The sequence below is a fragment of the Acomys minous genome (genome assembly GCF_964271855.1).
Source record: "Acomys minous genome assembly, chromosome: 10".
NCBI classification, from domain to species: Eukaryota; Metazoa; Chordata; class Mammalia; order Rodentia; family Muridae; genus Acomys; species Acomys minous.
In genome coordinates this window covers 108608573-108629440 of record NC_140491.1, presented here as the reverse complement: position 1 = coordinate 108629440, position 20868 = coordinate 108608573, and the positions used below count along the sequence as shown (strand labels likewise).

General features: G+C 38.6%; 1 protein-coding gene across 4 annotated transcripts in view; it reads left to right on the top strand.

The window, feature by feature from the left end:
* The window catches only part of ATF2 (activating transcription factor 2), a 79265-nt gene extending 60699 nt beyond the window's left edge, over positions 1-18566 (top strand). For all 4 annotated transcript variants that reach the window (XM_084797982.1, XM_084797983.1, XM_084797980.1 and 1 more), the window contains 4 exons: positions 5591-5740; positions 7091-7297; positions 9972-10077; positions 15956-18566. In XM_084797982.1, coding sequence (XP_084654108.1) covers positions 5591-5740; positions 7091-7297; positions 9972-10077; positions 15956-16182 — 690 coding nt within the window. In that variant the 3' untranslated portion in view covers positions 16183-18566. The remainder of the gene's footprint in view (positions 1-5590; positions 5741-7090; positions 7298-9971; positions 10078-15955) is intronic.
* The last annotated feature ends 2302 nt before the right edge of the window (positions 18567-20868 follow it).

The following is a 20868-nucleotide window of genomic DNA, read 5'->3' as shown; positions in this document are numbered from 1 at the left end:
TCCAAGAGTAGCCAAACATGGTGGACTTTAACCCCAGAACTGACAGGCTAAGTCTGAAAGGATTGTAAGTTCAAGGCCAACTGGGCAATTTAGCAAGTCTATCAAGAAAGAAGCGGGGGAGAGGTGAGCTTCCTGTCAGAGTATACAGAAGCATCTTAATTGTAAATAAGTGATTTCCTGCATCAGAGACTGAACAGTGCTTTTCAAATGTATGAGTTCCCACTCATATGCCTAGATCTATGTAATGCTTTAAGTAATCCTGACTCTACCTACCTGTAGCTCCTACTTAAATTTAATTTCCCTTTCACTTCTGTAGTTGGATTTTGCTTTGTTGTTTGGTAGCTGGTACCAGACTTTGCTACTTTGTGGGTTTTTCTTCTACTTTTCTCCACTCTTTTTCCACCCTCTCAACCCCCTATCACTACACAGGAGAGAAAAAAGGAGAGGAGGGAAGGTGGGCAACATTTTTGTTAGACTGCTTCCCACTGATAAGGGTGTCAAGTTTGGTCTTCACAGCTAGGGTATCTAATTTCTTCTCTTTCTTTGCATACTACTACGACCAGAAGCACCACGCAGCAGCACAGCCTGCCTCGTGGGCCCTATCATTCACATACCCTCTGAAAAGTCTCCAGGATTTCAAACATCATCCGGCACAGAAACTGTCTGCAGCTAGCAAAATTACCCTTCTGCCGGAGCTCAAGTCAAAATCATAGTCACCTACAGTGAAGCAGCCCCAAATCCCCACACTTGGGATTAAAACAAAAACGTATTCTTATAATACTTCTGTGGGTTTGTTTGTTTGTTTTCTTAAGAAACCAAAACTCCAAAAGTCTTAGTATAGTAATGACACTGGCTTTAAGCCATCTGAATGTCCTTTTTTTTTTTTTTTTTTTTTTTTTTGAGATAGGGTTTCTTCCTCTGTGTAGCCCGAGCTGTCATGGAACTCACTTTTTGGACCAGGCTGGCTTTGTACGCAGAGATCCACCTGCCTCTGCCTTCTAGGTGCTGGGGTTAAAAGTGTGCTCCACATGCCTGGCTCTGAAACTTCTTTTAAGATGTATTTATGTTTTATATGTATATGTGTTTTGCCTGCATAAGAGATTATGTACCATGTGTGCAGTGCCCAAAGAGAGCAGAAGAGGATATAGGGTCTTCTGGAACTAGAGGTACAGACCATTGCGAGTCAACTATTTAGGTGTTGGGAACTGAATTCTGGTCCTTCAGAAGAGCAGCCGGTGCTCTTGTCTGCTGAGCCGTCTGTCGAGCCCCTATCTGAGCTTCTTAAAGCATCCTGTTTGAGTTACATGTCTCTCAAGAACTTGTACTGCAGTCTGATTCTGTATAGTGAGCAGTTTCAGTTCTGCTGACATGATGTTAAATTCTAACTAAAAATGGTTGAAGAGCAATGACAAGATTGAGATCCATATAAACTACAGTTGAGAAATTTGACTTTGAATTTAAAGATGGCCACGTATGCTTTAATTTTCTAATTTTCCGATACCCACTGCTTACAGGTAGATAATATGTGTTTGTGTCTACTACAAATATAAAATTCAGATCATTTGTTTTCCTACTGAAATTTGCAACTTAAGCTTAAAAAATGTTTTAAGGAACTTTCAGGTCTTTGGAAAACTAAAAATGTGATACAGAAATAAGTAAAAACTCACAAATATCAAAGTTTATCTAGTACTTTTTACCACTGTAAAAGAATTCCCAAGATCTGTGAATTTCTACAAAATTACACTAGGTTTCATGAAATTTAGGCTTAAGGGATTTCTCAATAAGTATATACTTAATTTTTATATTATTCTTTTAATAATTAACTTCTAAATGTTTACAATTTTAAAAGAAAAAAAAAACCCGCTCTTTTGAGTAAGATGTTAATCACCTTAGCGTTCTGTTTCAGGTTTAGTAAAGTGAGTTCCTCCAGAGTGATTTCTTTAAGACTTGTGTGACAAACCAAGGAACTCTTTGCACACAGTGGGTAGCCAGTAGTTTTTCTGCAGGGGGTTTCTACTAAAAGCTGACAGAGGGCATCTTGGCAAATGTTCAGAAACCTACATTAACTTAGCTGGGCCCTGCATGGAACCTCATGTTCAGCAGAATTCTTCTGACCTGTCTCTGCATGCGGAGCTAATCAGCAAACACCTAATGAGCCCACACCAAAGAAACAGACCCTCTCCCTGCCGACTTCATTTTCATGGGTTCTCTAGGGGTAGGAAGACAAGACTTCATGAGGACTGATGATGCTGCAAAGACCACAATAATGATAATTAACTTGCTGAATTTAGAAGATTATGCTGTTAATTAGTTGCAAAATAAAGATAAGTAATACAGCAGCAGATGGTAGGATACCACCCAGGAGAAGGAGGGTTATCACTCTGACGAGCTTCTGTGCCACATATGAAATATGGATCCGACTTGTTCATAAATTGCTCCTAGAGCACATTATCCTCTTCTTTGAACTGTGATGGAGTAGTGTGTTCCCACCGAGTTTTCTGACAGATGGGATAACATTTATTTTCAGGTGCTGCATAAACATAGAACATAAATAACAATTTTTTAAAGCAAATAATTCTGAAAAATGAGTGTATAAGATGGGTCAGTACAACAAACTATTTGTCCTTTAATTAATTGGCATAATCTGTCTCTAAGGGGGGAAAAAACTTTCAGTATAGCAGTTGAAACTTATATCATGAAAAATTAACTCTAGACACAAACACATTTGTTTGTGTCTTAGAAATATGTTTTATTCTTTGAGACAATGAATACCTTTGCCTTCAAAATAAAACTATATCCTGTTTTTATTGCACATGTTGGAGATTATAGACCCTTTAAATCTTATTTAATTTTAGATATCCTTATGTCAGTGTGTGAAGGTTTACGGACTACTCTGATCATCCTGCTTAATCTAGTCTTTTTTTTTTTTTTAAGCTTACATATACCTTTGTGTAATTTTAAGAATTAGTGATTTAGAGCCATGTTAATTAACCCTTAAGTCCCTTTCTTGTAGTTTATACCCAGTGGCACACTTTATAAGTCAAACCCATTGTAATCAATGTAACAGCATGGAGCAAACATCAGTGCTTCCTCACTGGATGAGCACTGTGTACCCTAGGGCAGTCAACTGGTGATAAGGATGAATACTGATGCTGCTGTAAGTGCTCTGTGTGGTAGTAACTTGCCCTACTAACTGTTGTTCAAGAGAGTGACATTTATGTGCTTCAGACTCCCCTATGTGTAGTTACTTTATTTCATTAATCCTGAGTTAAGCTATTGACTATAAAACTAAATTCTTTTAAATTCTACAATGTTTTGCCGACAGAAATTTTGCTAAGCTCAACCTCAACATTATACATCTTATATATATCTAGAAATGAAGCTCCAGTATAGATTAGGTGGTAATCTTTGTATTTTGATGATGAAAGGCATAAATCTGAAGATTGACCATCTCCCCAAACTCTCCTCTGTTCTGTTTTTATGACATGACCTACAATGCTATTTTATGGCTCTTATCTTTCTGCCTTCAGTTCTTCAACATTTCCTACATCTTCCTGATTCTAATCAGTAACTAATTTGGTTAGTCGTCTAATTTGTTTTAATCCACCCATTCAGCATTATCCTGTCTGTTATTAGTCTTATTTTTGTGTGTTTGGTACTAATGTTGTTACTCTAAATGGCTTAAAAGGGGAAAAGAAGGAACCAGTGATCACACCTGGATCCTGTGGTCTTGCGCATCATTCATGTATAAGATGGTTGGGTCACATCAGCGTTTCAGATGATCCCCAAGTACTTTGGAAAATAAAAATTTATATAAACTAAACTATGCTTGGATCCTCAGAGAAAGCAGTGAGTAATGGTTGCCAGTGACCTGTGTAACATTTAACATTCCACACGGTTCCATTTACATCTAGTAATTTTGGAAAGCCCTAGATCAACTACAACATGACTCTTCAACACCAACAGATCCACACGTGGATAGATAACTCTTCTTCAGATGCATACCTAAGTCTCTTAAGAAAGTGTACAGGCCGAGGTGTGGCTCAGTGACAGAATGGTTGCGTGTCCTTCACAAAGCCCTGGGTTCATTTTGTAGTACTTGCATGGGTGGGTGGGTAGGTGGAGGGATGGATGGATGAATAGATGGGTGGATGGGTGGGTAATAAAAATATCTCTGACTCGGTTACTAAGAACAATGTCAGTGATAATTCAGGTCTTTTAGTCACTGAAGTCCCCTCATTAAGCATGTTTCTATTAATCAATGAACTGGTTGCTTTTAAAAAAAAAAAATACAGAGAAATATATAAGACAACCTCTGCTCTTAAAGAGTTTATTTGCTTGGTAGATAAAATGATTACATGCAACCAGTTATAGGGTAAATGTAATTCAATGTTCATTCCCTCAGTCTTTTTTCTTGTCCTTGGTGTGTGTGTATGACTGATGAGCGAGTGGGAGTTAGGCTGTAGCGCTGGCTGACCTGGAACCCTCAGTGAAGAATCGGCTGGCCTTGAACTCAAAGATTTAACTTTCTCTTCTCCCCAATGATAGGATTAAAGGAATATACTGCCACGCCCAGCTCAAGTTGTACATTATAAACAAATGTATCAATAATATCTAAGGCATCACTCAAATACTGGATCTGTCATGAAGTGTAATTCAGTTATTAGCAAAATAAAGTAGATCTTCCAGAGGACCTGGATTGGTTTACATCACCCACATGGTGCCTCACAACCTGCCACCTGTACCTGCATTCCATAGGATCCAGTGCCCTCTTCTGTCCTTCATGGGTACCAGGCACACAACACTATGTACAGACAGACAGACACTCACACATACACATAAAATAAGTAAATCCTAAAAGGTGGGGAGGTAGTCTGTCGTACTAGGGAGGGGAAGGACCATAGATTTAAATTTTAAGTTATTCAGTATGACAGATTCTCACAGTAGCCTAAAAAGTGCAGCATCAGATTGCTATGAAGGCCCCTTAGTTCAGAGTGCTTTCAACTCTAGAATCCATGGCGGAAGGGGAGAGCTGGTTCCAAAAGTTGTCCTCTGAGTGCATGACATGTACACACAAAAATAAGTAAAAATACATTTAAAAGTGGAACATCAGGTTATGATCCTGGTAAATACTAAGAATCTGAAAACAAGAGATCAAATAGATCCAAAGCTAAAAGAAGAGAATTGATTGTTAGAATCTGGGCAGAGCCTGGTAAAGGGTAAGGGCATAGGGTCGCAGCGGGTCGGCGAAACCACGAGACGGTTACGCTGCACCTCTATAGTTGAACAGGGTGGGCTCTGTTCAGATACTGTGTTTTCATTATTTAGGTCTTCTCAACAGTACAACAAGGTATCACATCCTACATCTGTACCAGACAGTGTTGGAGAAGCTTTCCATAGTCCCAGCTCTTCACACTGATGTTTACTGTCCTCCACTGAAGTAAAATAAATAAAAACAACTGTGAAGCCACACGTATTCGTGTGTTCCTTGACAAACACTGTCAACATTTAGGTTACTCAAAGAATATGCTGGGAGTTAGATTTGCATGTAACACGGGAACCGTTTTTTAAGATGGTGTTTGCATTTCAGAGATTAAAAGCTGCTTTGACCCAGCAGCACCCTCCAGTTACCAACGGTGATGCTGTAAAAGGCCATGGCAGTGGATTGGTCAGGACTCAGTCAGAAGACTCTCGCCCACAGTCCTTGCAGCAGCCAGCCACCTCCACTACAGAAACTCCGGTACGTGTGCTGCACTCATCATTCCCCCCTCTGGACAGCCTTAAAAAGGGAAATGCAGTGTGACTGATGTGACTGCTTCATATGCTTACAGTCTGTACGCTTGTGACTATAGTAGAGATATAACCATCTTGATTTGATACTTGTTTCATGTTGATAAAAATTGAATCCAGTACTTCAAACAAGCTAAATAACGTCCCTTCTACTGAGCCTGTATCCAATCCTAGTGCTGTATAAGTTTTAGTACTAGTTGTTTGTACAAAAGGGTTAAATGGTTATTTTATATCTTAAGGGTAAGAATACTTTGATGATTTGTCTACAGAGCCCATCTTGAGCTTAGGTTTGTAAATACACATTTTATCTGGTCATGACATTTTAAAATATACTTAATAGTGGGTAAAATAATTTTTCAAGATTATCTTTTGGGTCACATGCTGGTAATCAGAAGTTCTTTCGTCAGCATCATATCCAGAAGTTTTGTTTCTTTATTTGTCTACCAAACTGCCATATTCTGTGGTACCATTTGGGATTTTTAAGACTGAGAGTACCTAACATTGAATAGTCATATACACCTCACAGTCTGACTTATGCCCTGGACTGAACAAAGAGAACCAAGCTGGTTCATTAGTGAAAGTCAGGACTTCTGTGGGTTCTCCTTACCTGAAAAAGAACTATTATTGTAAAAATAATTTCAAAATAATAGAATTGGAAAAAAGTAGTTATAAACTTACAGTGAGTAGTTTTCAAAGACTTGAATGATATAAAATCTGTTTAAAAAGGAACATTTGTAAAATTAGTTTAACAAAATACACATACTCTCCCTCCGCCCCCACCCTTTGGTTTTTTGAGACAGGGTTTCTCTGTGTAGCCTTGGCTGCCCTGGACTCACTTTGTAGACCAGGCTGGCCTCGAACTCACAGAGATCCACCTGCCTCTGCCTCCCCAGTGCTGGGATTAAAGGCATGTGCCACCACGCCCGGCCACAAGCTTTTTTTTACTGTCTGGTTGTAGGTTTCTGTATGTGTTCTCATCTGTGACAGGAGGAAGCCTCTCTGATGATGGCTGAACAAGGCATCAATCTATGAATATAGCAGAATTCTTTTAACAAGACAGTAAAAAATACACATACCTTAAGGAAGATGTTCACACTGAGCATGTCACTATCACATACCTTGATTGTTTAAAAGGGAATCAGCCACCGGGTGGTTCTCTGTTGTTCCAGAGTGCTGATGTCATGAAGGTTTACAGCATAAACTTGGCAGTACTCCCCTTCATGCACTCCCCATCAAATCATAGTGAGTTGATTTACTCACTATACACTCAGGTGACAAGTTTATCTGCATGTTGTCACAGGCTTCTCCAGCTCACACAACTCCACAGACCCAAAATACAAGTGGCCGTCGAAGAAGAGCAGCTAATGAAGATCCTGACGAGAAAAGGAGGAAGTTTCTAGAACGAAATAGAGCAGCAGCTTCGAGATGCCGACAAAAAAGGAAAGTCTGGGTTCAGTCCTTAGAAAAGAAAGCAGAAGACTTGAGCTCACTAAATGGCCAGTTGCAGGTATGAGCGTAAACACGTTTACTTCTATTAGTTAGGAACAGTGTTTTGGGTTTTTTTGTTCGTTTGTCTGTTTTGTTTTGTCTGGGTGTGTATGTGTGTATGTTGTGTTGTGTTGTGTTGTGGGGTCAAGACAGGCTTTCTCTGTGTAGCCCTGGCTGTCCTCAAACTCTGTAGACCAGTCTGGCCTTAAACTCAGAGATCCACCTGCCTCTGCCTTCTGGGGTTAAAGGTGTGCTCCACCACCACCTGGCCAGGAACATAGTTTGTCCATTAGGACAGGATGTGTACCGCGTATATGTGGACTCTGATACACCATGGTTTCCTAATCCTTGTGAATGCTGACAGGAAGTAATACCGAACTTTCAGCACTGGTACGATGAGAAATTTTACATGTAAATGTTATTTGTGTGGCATACAAACACCATAATTACCTTGCTTGAACTTTACAAAGTTCACAAAATTTAAATATACCATTATTTGGGGGTTTTTGTGGAGTTGTTGTTTTATATTAACCTTAAAGTTGTTTCAGTGGCAGTTTTTACATTTCTTCTTTGGATTATAATTATCTTTCTGGTTTTTTGTTTTGTTTTGTTTTTTTCCCTTCTTGTCCTTTTTTATTTTAACTCAATATAATGCTTGTAAAAGGTGCCAAATAGACAGTTTTTGAAACTGAAGGATTCTAATAATCCACAGAACAGCTATAATTTGGCCAGTGGCAGACAAATTATTTCGTATTGCCCTCCCATATACCTCAAATACATTTCTTGGGACCGCATGCGATAAAAAGATTTTAAGGCTTCTTTTCCCATCGAAGTCTTTGGTAAGATTTCCAATAAAAGTATCAGGTAGTACCAACTGTGTTTCCTTCCCTCTCTCCTCCTTCTTCCTTCCTTTTTTATTTTTTTATTTTTTCCCCCCTCCAAGACAGGGTTTCTCTATGTAGCCTTGGTTGTCCTGGACTCACTTTGTAGACCAGGCTGGCCTCACAGCAATCTGCCTGCCTCTGCCTCTGGAGTGCTGGGACTAAAGGCGTGCGCCCAGCTCCTTTTATTCTTTCTTTCTTTCTTTCTTTTTTCTTTTTCCTATTTTCATCATTTTGCTTTTGGTATTATGACTATTCTCCAAATGTATCTTTTGCACCAGCAATTAACTAGAGTTTAATTTTAATATATTGTAGTTGTTTATTAATATGTCCCCTTTTTTTTAAGCAGTGGAAATAGAAATTGAGATTGGGGCCTCACTACCACTAGTGTTGCCTTAATTATTTTGGAACTTTAGCTTAGGGAGCTAAATTGCCCAGACTTGCTTCAGACTCAAGATCTTCCTGCCTCGGCTTTCGAAATAGCTGGTGTTGTGAACACGTGGTTAGATCAGCCTGTTGAGTTACCCATTTACAGGGTTAAGGAGAGTCTTCCTATAGAAACACAGCTTACAGTAAAAGGGACACCTGCTTCCTAAATGGATCTGTAAAGGTGCCACAAATAGAATTCTTTAAAGGCTTAGAAAACTGTTTTTTTACCATCCTATATAGTACCCAAAATATATTTCATAACAAGTTTTCATATGTGAGGACAACATCTTAAATGCCTTTATTGCATTTTGCATATTGATTTGGCTATTTTAGGGCAAATAGATTATCTTTTACAAAACTTATTTTTAACCATCTAACTTTAGTAATTAGTAAAAAAGACTAATTAAAAAAAGACTTATACTAAACAACATGAACTCCAAATATACTAATAATTAGTAAGAAATATTATCATTATCATTCTAACAAATGAATTTACTCAAATTTCCATAATTTCTTAAAATTAATTTTCTCTTTTAAATAAAACAAAACATACATACTAATTTATGTATAGACCACAAAACTATTCTTTGCTATTAGAATATTTATTACTTACATTTTCAGATATTCATGTTAACAGTGATTTAAATCTATCTTTTTGTTGTTTTTAATAAAATCTTTTTTAAATTTTTTGAGATTACAATTTATTTACATTTTTCTTTCCCCTTTCCTCCCTCCAAACCCAAAATATACCCCTTCCATGACTCTATTTTTTTATATTTATTTATTTATTTATTTATTTATTTATTTATTTATTTGAGACAGGGTTTCTCTGTTTAACCTAGACTGTCCTGAACTCACTTTGTAGACCAGGCTGGCCTCGAACTCAAAGCGATCCGCCTGCCTCTGCCTCCCAAGTGCTGGGATTAAAGGTGTGCACCACCACCGCCCGGCCTTAAGTAATTCTTAAATGTAATTTAATGTAAATGTAATCTTAAATGTAATTTCTTTGTTTCTAAACTATAAGCTTGCTTATTAATTGCATTTCCAGGATGAATTTTTCATTTTTAAAAGGTGAATGGAATCAGTGAAAATTCATTCTAATTATTGACATTTTCAAGTTTTCAAGTAATCGAAAGAGCATATAACAAGGCTACCCAGTTACGGTGTTCATATAATTGTAGTTTTTTAAACTAAAAAACTTTTATATAAATGCTAAAACATAAAACTGATCTATAGTGATTAAATTTATTTAAACAGCATATGTCCCTTACAGTGCTACTAGAGAGAGATCCAGTTACACCTTAGGCCAAGCATCCCTTTCTTTAAATAGCAAATCTGTTTAATAGAATGCTGGTAAGGCCATATGAGTTGTTTCTTCTCCAGAGTGAAGTCACCCTGCTGAGAAACGAAGTGGCACAGCTGAAACAGCTTCTTCTGGCTCATAAAGATTGCCCTGTGACTGCCATGCAGAAGAAGTCTGGCTATCACAGTGAGTAATGTTCCATTACCTACAGCTGTAGGCTACACAGTGACAGACTGCTGAGTGAGCAGGGCTAACGGGGGCGGGGGAGGGCAGGTTGCAGTTCTAGTACTTAAGATTGAATATCGGATTTTTTTGCATTATTATAATCTGGGGTGGGAAGAAAAGTTTTGCTCTTTCTAGCTTTTCTTTTAGGCATTAGTATGGATCTCGCAGGTTTGTCAGCTACACATTTTGAAATACGCAGTTTACTGTCAGTGATCATTTATCTTCACAGAGTTGCACACTTCGGCTTGGATTAAGAAAGCCAAATAGTTTTACCTTTCCTGCTCTCCGCGCGTGCGCGCGCGCACACACACACACACACACACGCACACGCACACGCACTCACACTCGCGCACACACACACACACCCCTTTAGTAATGATGAGGTTCTTTGTTTGTTTGTTTGTTTGTTTCAAGACAGGGTTTCTCTGTGTAGCCTTGGCTGTCCTGGACTCCCTTCGTAGACCAGGCTGTCCTCGAGCTCACAGAGATCCACCTGCCTCTGCCTCCCGAGTGCTGGGATTAAAGGCGTGCGCCACCATGCCCAGCTCTGATTAGAATTTTTTAATCAACTATCTTCAAACTATATCCTGTCCATTTATAGTATCATATCCTATTGTTCTTTTTTAGATGTCAGCATTGGACAGTATTTGTGTGATTGTGAGCTTTCATATGGCACTGTTATGTTAGTCATGAAAATGCTAAAACAGAGCTGTATTGAAATTATTTGCTTATAAATTTCCTTCTAAGTGTTTTCCCCTCCTAAGATGAGATTCTTTTGTTTCCAGCTCTGTAGAGGTGAATTGTGCATGTTCCTCTCTCTGATGTCTTTCTTGACAAGATGCACAGTGTTGGAACCAGCTGTTACTCCCGAGTAAATGGCCAATTTTGTCCTTCACACACAAATTTGTAACAAACAGCAGAGCTGGGGCTACATTAGGCAACATTCATAATACATAGCCTGTGGCCTTTTGTTTTTATGATTTAGTGATATTTCAGGATATTTGTAAATGTGAAGATTGTTTCAACCATATGTATCCACTTCATTTTAATTTGCCAATGTCAGTAATTTAAAAGAAGGAAACAGTTTGTTTTGGATGCAAACAGTTCCTCAGGTACTTACAATAAAACTTAATGGCTACCATCTTTACTTGTAGTCAGTTGTAAGCAGTTTCATCAAAATGAGCAATATTTTTTAATTTAAAAGATTCAGTAGACATCGCTACTCTCAACTGCCATGTATATTTAGTATACTGATTTCTGTCTGTTTTGAGCATATAAATCTGTTATTTGATATCTAGTCATTTTGACAGGACAGTGAAACATATTGTGGAGTAAATTGGAACCATACAGGAATATGTTTGAGACTTGTATTAACAGTGATTGTTGTGTGGATGAGGCCGTTAGGGTTCCCATCTGACTTAACCGCTTACTCTCCTATAGTTGCTCCTGAGTTCAGCGTTATGCATACATGATTTTATTCAACAAGAAAGCTGCCTTGGATTTGATAATTTAAAAGGAAGTTAATGAATGGTTTTGTAAAATTAGAAGGAAATTAACTGTTACATTGTATGTAATTAAGAATAATCTACAGTTTTAAAATCTTTTATTACTGACTAGATAATCCCAACTATTTTAATTATATAGGCAATATATGCAAACCATTAATGATTGTTTCATATAATATTAAGCATATAGAACTGCCAGTGCATGTGTTGTTGAGTATAATGGCTGAAAACCTACATTCATAAGTTCTTAGTAAGCAGACTTTCTCTTCACTTGTAAAAAATGCAAGAAATTAGAGATTTTTGTTTGGAAGATAGTTAAATTAGTCATTTAGATAATTAGTTGAGAATTTAAATTTCTTTTTTATTTATTGAGGTTTTGTTTTTGATATGGGGTTTCTCTGTGTAGCCCTGGCTTCCCTGTAACTCACTCTGTAGACCAGGCTAGCCTCCAGCTTAGAAATTCCCCTGCCTCTGCCTCCCAAAGGCTAAGACTTAAGGCATGTGCCACCATGTCCATCTTAAAATTCTATTTTAAATTTTGAGATAAGTCTGATTTCTGTCACTAGTCAAGGTACCAGTAGAGATTAGGCAAATAAATTTTGAAGCAACAAATTTCATACTCTGAATGTAGCACACAGAATCAGTGGTGGTAAGCTGTACTACCAGCTAAAAATTGTTAAATATTTAATGAAACTTATTCACTACAAATCTTTTAGGCTAGAGTGGCAGTACTGAAAGTTTTGTACCACACCCTAGGACCACACCCTAGGACCACACCCTAGGACCATACCCTAGGAAACCCCTCAGTGTGGGCAGACTGAATATTGACCGCTCTGGTTGCTAAATAATATGAAACCTGATTGAAAAAAATCACAATGCACTTGTAATACATATGTTAATGATCTTATTGGCATGAATTCATATCCTCTAAATATGAGCATATACAATTAAAATGGTATTATCTGTGTAATCGTAAATGGAGGGAACGCTTATTGAGTATATATATGAACATAGGCAGGAAACTCTGTAAAGAATTGGGTTGCCAGGCTTACAAGACAGCTTAGCAGCAACACCTGTGCTGTTCAAACCTGGCAGCCTGGATCTACATTTAAAAAGTGGGATGCGTTGTTAAGCCTCTATAGAAAGAGGCAGGAGAACCATCTGGAAGCTCACAAGCCAGCTAGTACATAGAACAAACAAGAAAGGACGCTCTGTTTTCACAAGTTGGAAGGAGAGAGCCAGCTCCTAAAAAATGTTTCCTGCCTTCCACACACACATGTACTCAGGCACATGGAGAGGGAGAGGGGTTGACTCTTCAGACGTCTGATGTCCTTTAGAAGCTGGAAGTTCTCTGAGGGCAGCACGTGGGTCTTCCTACTGTTTCATTATTTTGGTCATTTTCTCCCCTGAGCTCCTAGAGCTAGACATAAGTGCAGGTATAATTCATTGCAAAGATATTTTATATACACAAATTATAATTACCTAATTTATAACTGATATTTCTTTGTACTGCCTAAAGATATACTTTGGCCACTTCTGTGGATCTGTAGATAAATACTCCTTTATCATTTCATATTGAGTCATTCTCTCCTACGTATTTTTTATTTATTGGTTTTTCAAGACAGAGTTTCTCTGTGTAGCCTTGGCTGTTCTGGATTCACTTTGTAGACCAGGCTGTCCTTGAACTCACAGCAATCCTCCTGCCTCTCCCTCTTGAGTGCTGGGATTAAAGGCGTGTGCCACCACGCCCAGCTCTATATTTTCTTATTGGTAAATCAGCCTCCCTGTGTTTGAGAACTGATGTCTGTCTAGAACCTAACATTCAGACAGAGAACAGTAGTGAAATAAATAACAGCTTTTTAGTATTCTCTCCATTTGATCTGTCATTGCCAGTGGTTTCTTTAAACATGACTGTTACATTGTCAGAAGAATAGAATTATAAATATATTACAAAATATTCATTGTTATTTAAAGAATTCTTTCTGATTCATATATTCTTTTAAGATTTCTAGTTGTAGCCAGGTGTGGTGGCGGACACCTGTAATCCCAGCACTCGGAGAGGCAGATCAGTGTGAGTTCAAGGCCAGTCTGGTCTACAGAATTCCAGGATAGCCAGAGTTACAAAGAGAAACCCTGTTTTGAAAAACCAAAAAAGAAAGAAAGACAATTCTTTGTTTTGTTTTGTTTGGTTGGTTGGTTGGTTTTTGTTTTGTTCTCTTTTTTGTTTTTGTTTTGTTTGTTTTTGTTTTGCTTTGAGACAGAGTTTCTCTGTGTAGTCTTGGCTGTCCTGGACTCCCTTTGTAGATCAGGCTGGCCTCGAACTCACAGTGATCCACCTGCCTCTGGCTCCCAAGTGCTGGGATTAAAGGCTTGCGCCACCACGCCCAGCCCCTTGTTTTTGTTTTTTAATTGTAGTTTGAGGTCAGATTTGACTCAGGGAAACATTTTTTTGTACTTACAGTACATTATGGAAAAGATAGAATTTCATCTCACCAATATATTTTAAAATCTGCTTTTCTGGTTTTGTGTGTTTGTTTGTTTTTGTATTTTTTAAAATACATGGATTTGAGGCTAGTGTATAAATCCTATAAAAATGACTATTTCAGAAAATACTCAAAATGGGGAATTTTGTTTATACTTGCCAGGTATGTCTCCCTCCACAAGGTGCTCACTGTCCACCCTCTACGTAACAAATGATGAGGTAATTGTTCCATAAGGTTCATTGTCAGTAGCACTGGCCATCTGACCAGTAGGCTGCTCTGCATTCTCACATCTACTAGAAAGCCTTCTAAACACTTAACTAAAACTTTTTAAATTTTTATTTTATTTTATGTGCATTGGTGTGAGGGTGTCAAATTCCCTGGAATTAGAGTTACAGACTGTTGTGAGCTACCATGTGGGTGCTGGGGATTGAACCCCAGTCCTTTGGAAAAGCAGCCAGTGTTCTTAACCACTTGAGCATTTCCCCAGCCCCCAGATCGGGCGTGTCACCACACACCTGTGATCCACACACCTGGCGGCTGAAGCAGGACACCTGCAGTGAGTGTACCACCACCCATCACCTGCACACGCAGAGCCTGTCGCAAAACCTAAAAACCTAAAAGAAGGAAGGAAAAATGACGAGAATGTATTTGCTCTGGTGGTGTTTTACATTGTATAGCAGCAAACAAAATTAAGCTCTATCATTTAGGGATTATTTGCCACTGTGATAAATGTGGAAATATAAGGAGCAGATTAAAGGACTAGGAAGAGGGAAGAGCAGTGTCAGTAACTGTGTTCTCAGTGGACCAGAGGGCTGACGAGGGCTTCTGTTCATTAGACCTGGAGCTTGCAGGGTTAGCAGAGATTTGTCTCTGTTGAGTAAAACTCTAGTCTAAAATAAAGAGATAAAATAAAAAAGATTTGTTGCTCAAATCTAAATACTGTAAATTTGTTTCTACAAATACTTAGACTGGCTTTCCTGAATGTCTCTTCAGTTTCAGTATCTTAAGTCTTATATGGATATATATTTGAATCCCGATTAATTTGTATAGCTCTAACAGCTGGTGACATTTAGTCTTTGAATGTTACTTTTTCTCATTTGTGTGCATCATTAGACTTAGGTGATGTAATCATGTATGACTGCAGTACGTGGAAATTCAGGCAGAAATAGTACAGTTTTGGTAAATGCAAAGGGACTGGTTGAAAATACAATTTGTGTGTAAGATTCATTTGTTTTATGTATGTAGTTATAAATTATTTTTTATCTTTTAATGAGGGTGACAGGTAGGCCAGTAGACTGGTTTTGTTAGATATGCTGCTCAGCACATGCTTGGTTCTACTGTGCGCAGGTGTAGTCCAAAGGCCTACCGTTGTCGTCTTCTGTGTGGCCCAGGTCGTCCTCAGACTTGCAAGTCCTTCTGCCTCTGCCTCTGCAGAGTCCTGAGATGATAGTTGTGTTGCCACTACCTCATCCTGCCTCCTTTTTGGTTGGTTTGTGTATTTATTTATTTTTTGACAGATTCTCATTATATAGCTCAGATTTGGCCTTGAACTCAGAGGATCTGCCTGCTTCTACCTCCTGAGTGCTGGCCTGAAGTGCATCACACCACACCTGCTCGGCTTCATTTTCCTTGACCATATTTAGCAAGTATGTACAGGAAGGTCTCATGCTATGTAGCCGTGCCTTTGTTGGCCTTTGACAGACACAGTTGCCTACTTCCTGACTACAGCCACTATTCAGTTTATTTCAGTTGTACAGCTTGTCCTGCGTAACAAATACTGTAAAGCACCTTCCAGACTCCTCTCAATAATGTTTTTTTGTCAGTACTTATATTTTTCTTTTTACGACTCAGCTGCTGATAAAGACGACAGTTCAGAAGACCTTTCCGTGCCAAGCAGTCCACATACAGAAGCGATCCAGCACAGCTCTGTCAGCACATCCAATGGAGTCAGTTCAACATCAAAGGCGGAAGCTGTGGCCACTTCAGTCCTCACCCAGATGGCAGACCAGAGCACGGAGCCTGCACTTTCACAGATTGTCATGGCTCCTTCCTCCCAGTCACAGCCCTCAGGAAGTTGATTAAAGACCTGCAGTGCGGCAGCTTTAGATACTGATTAGTGACTTTGAAGGGAAATCAAGGAAAGACCAGTTTGCATTTATGCGAAATCTGTGGTTGTAAATTTTTTTTCTTTTTTGTACTTGAAGTTAAATTTGGGTCTAGAGTTGGTGTAGCAGCAGTTGATGATCAGACTGAGTAAGTTCTTAGTCTCTGGAAGACTGATTTTTCTTTATATATATATATATAGTTAGATTTATTGATTTTTCTGTACTCAATGTGTAAATTGTATCATAATTGATTGTGGTTTATTTCACTTTGAGTCAGTGATGTTTTAATAAATGGGGGTGTTAACAAACCACTCTTCCACTTCCATTTCTTTGCCCACCCCTCCCCCTGAGCTGTGGTGGTCTTGTTATCATTTATACCAAAGTTCTGTAGAATCCCTATTGACTTTGTAATGTGAACAAAGTTGTAAGGCACTAGGGAAGAGAATGACAGAAAGTTCCTTTTATCTTTTTGCCTTTTATTTTGCACATTATGCAAAAGGAAAAATATTAGAAACACTTTTTTTAAGTGAGTGAAAGTATGGTAAGACATATAGTGCTTTGTGCACATTCTTAGACTAATAAAAGTCATTCATCGCCCTGCAATGTTTTTAAGATTAAGTAAACAAAAGTTTTAGAATCTTGAGCATTTCAAAACTGACTTGATTTTTTAAGTCTTAAATTCAGTATTTTAAACCTGTGTGCTTGAGGCTGGAAACTATGAAATTATCTAATGTATGGTACAGGGTTATCAGACTAGTAATTTTTTAATTTGCTCTTGTCATTTGGGATTTGTTTTTGTTTGGTTTCTGTTGTTGTGTGTGGTTTTTGTTTTGTTTTACAGATTTCAGGTAACAAAGTAAGAAGTTTATGCATAATGAGGTGTGATGTGGTTGCCAGAAAAGCCTAAAATTATGACTTAGAAATTTTAAAGACTGTTTCCCCATTGTCGTACTTGTACTTGCGAGCTAACTTGTACTTATTCTTGTGAAAGCACTGTCATCTTTTAGTAGCCAATTTTGATAATGTTTCTCGTGGAAAAAAATCAGTATCTATCTTTAGAACATTGTAATTATATTGTGGGAATGTGACTGAATGAGTGTGTATGTGTGTGTGTGTGTGTGTGTGTGTGTGCGCGTGTGTGTGCATCTTCCACTAGTTTATGCCAGCGATATTTGCTTGAATGTCTAACGATGCCTTCAGTGTGATGCTGGCAATAGATGACTGCAGTTTCAGATGCCATTACTGTGCAGGCTTGGATAACTAACATTCCATGATGTAGCTTGTTCTGATGAGATGATTGTAGTTAAACTTTGCTCATTATCCGGTCATCTGTGGAATACTGAGTTTTCTAATGTGCCATTATCTATTTTTATTCTGCAGTTATGTTAAAAAAAAAAACAGTACAATATTTTAAATAGACTAAATTGTTAAACATAAAAATTTTAAAAAAAGTAGTAGATGTGTGTAAGAAAACCTTGTAAAATAGTTATGAGTCCTACCCAGTAGCAACTTCTGGCGTTTAAGCAGGATTCCATTCTGTAAATACCTGTAATGTGTTTATACTAAGTTGTGTAGTCTGTTCTGCATCCACACTACACGATCACTAGGGTCTCGGTGCCATCTTCCAATGAGACTGACATTTCCAAAGCCTGTATGGAATACCCTGGAGAGTTCAGGGGAGTCCCCATCCCACCTGCCTGAGTTCCAGACTAGGAAACATGCAAACTATATAAACGACATTTCAGGACTTTTAAGTATGACAATAATAGGCATTTTATTACTTGGCTTATTAAAAATGAGAGCAGTTTGGTTGCAGATTCTACTTCTATTACTTTGATCTGATCTCATATTTAAAATAATCAGCTTTAATCATGCTTTATGCTTTTGTCATAATGATGCTACAGAGTTGGTCTCAAAGGCACAAAACATGAATTCTCCAGACAAGCTCTTTTTGTTGTAGATGGATAAGGTTGGTAAAGCCTCCATGTCTCACTCTTTGCACCCTCTCAATACTTTTCTTTCATCTTCCGATTTGTGCAAGCTTCGGTTCTTTGTAACAGATTCTTGCCAACTGTAAAGTAGACGTACATAGATGTGAGAAGTCATGTAACGGTTAACGAACGTAACAAAATTGACAAAGCACTTGCTGTAAATCAGTATGTACTCAGCAAATAAAAATCATTATTAGTTGTATAAACACACACAAAAATTACATTTTGAATTCCAGGATGTCACACTACTTCTGTACCTAGCATTTTGAGTCCTTATATTTGCAATGTTACACAAACTGTACTATTTTCTTTTATGTACAGTTTGCATGACTAAACCATCAGAGAATAAATTCTATCTTTAAATTATGTTTATAATTTGCTTGTTTTTAATCTGTCTTTCACAAAGTGTAATACCTGCTGATTTTTTCCCCATGTCAGGGCATCTAACTCCCTGAGAAGAGCCTGGGATTCTTTCCGTGTCTGTACCACACCCTTCCCTTGGAAGGCCCGTGACCTGACAGGCATGGCTTCTGTTCTGTTCTTGGTCCACTTTGGATTCCCCTCACGGGCAATGAGTGACCTTTTTATTCTGTATGCCCCCGCCGGGACACCACCCAAACTTTACCCTAGACAGCACCTTGTCCATGTCCAGCACTGAAGTAACTGGCCACCTTCTGCTCTTCGGCTTTCATCAGTTGGTAACAGCACAGTTCTTCCAGCTGCTTAAGCCAAAACAATTTCCTCACCATTGAGTCTTCATCCTCACACCTGTACCCTACCCAACATGAAACGCTGTTTGTTCTCCCTTCGAAAGAACCCAACTTGCAGCTGTGTCTCCACATTTACACTGCTTGAGGCCTGACCCATGCCCTCGTGGTTCTCAGATTGTTGTTGCCGCATGCCTCTTGCCTTCTATCCCTGCTTACTGTAGCTCATCCCTAGTAGGGCAGCCAGAGTGGTACTCTAAAGATTTGTCACAGCCCCCCTATATCCTAGATTGGATCCCCTTTTCACTCAAAGCTTAAGTCCTCAAAAACTGCCTGCAAGCCCTAGACTGCTCCCCAATCATCCCTGTACCTCACTGACCTCTTTTCTTTCCTACAAGGTTTTCATTAAGTAAATACCTAGTACCCCTAGGTGTCAGTGTTCTGAGCATTCTTAACATTGTCCAATATCCCAAACCAAATATCTCTGCCTTCCTGGAGCTTGCATTCTAAAGAGGATGCAGGAAATTGTTGGAAAACAGTTACGAGGTAAGTACAGAGTGAAAACTTGGAGCAATTCACAGCATTTGGGGTGGCATTTTAAAAATAGCTGTCCATCTGAACCAGACTGAGGATATGCAACGAATTGTTGAGCTAGTTTGAATATACCCTCTCTGCCAGTGTGGGAGTACACAACACAGCACATCTTGTGGCAACAAGCCGATGTACACGCATACCTCATTTTATTACAGTTCAAAAGTACTACATTTTTCTTTTAATTTTACATTTTTATTGAAAATATTTTATACAATATATTCTAATTTCCTCCCCTAGCCCCCGCCTAAGACCCACCCTCCCTCCCCCACCTCACTCAACCACAAATCTACACCCTTTCTTTCAATTGGAAAACATACCTAAAAATATTAATGGTAAAAACAAACCAGAATAGGAGAAAACAAACAGAAAAGGGAAGCCAAAGAAAAAGCACAAGAAGCCAGGTATGGCTTTCAGTCCTAGCCCTCGGGAAGGCAGAGGCAGGTCTGTTCTACAGAGTGAGTCCAGGACAGCCAAGGGTACACAGAGAAACCCTGTCTCAAAAAAGAGAAGAAACAGATTCAGACCAACACCCATTCACACAGAAATTCTATAAAAACAAATGGAAACCATAATATATAAGCAAAAGACTTGTAAGCTTTTGTTTTTGTTTTTTAAGCTCAGACAAAACACCATTGACTTGGTTTTGTGTTGGCCATCCACGACTGGGTTTGGGCCCTGTCCTTAAGCCATTAAGCCATACTGTTTTTCAGCAGTATGCTAAAGGTTCTTAGAATGTTAAAGAGTAAAGCACTTTGATGCGTGCCTGTTGTTTTATTAGACAAAATGCTTTTGTGTGTTAACAGGCTATTATCTAGCAGAAACAACATTCCTGCATGAAGGAGAGGTCCACAGCTTGATACTGACTGTCCTGCAGGGAGCAGGAAACGAACCCACTGAAGCTCCAAGATGTGTTTGTTTTTCTGTAATGAAAAGATTTTCTCTAAATTTCAGTAAATTAGGGACGCTTTGAAATTTCAAATTCATGTTTTCTTGACTTACTCAAGGAAAGATAGTCACTAGTTAGTATTAAAAGTAGTTTTTTGAGTCCTACACCTGTAAAACTTAGTTTGATGCCTGTTACTTTGTGAAAATACAGAATAATTCCCCTTATTCCTAGGATTTCAACTTTGATAAGTGTACATGCAAACACACAAGACCTAGAGAACATAGTTACCTACAACTGTACTCTAAAGATGCCTGGAAGAAATGTTTTTTAAATCCGAAATTTCTAGGTAACTGACACAGTCAGACCATTTGTGGCTGGTGCTTGTGAAGTCAGTTCTTCAAACACAAATGAACCTTCTGTGACTTCTCCGTGTGTTTGGTTGTGTGCTCTCAAAGTGCAACAGGGCCTTCCCGTCACCAGT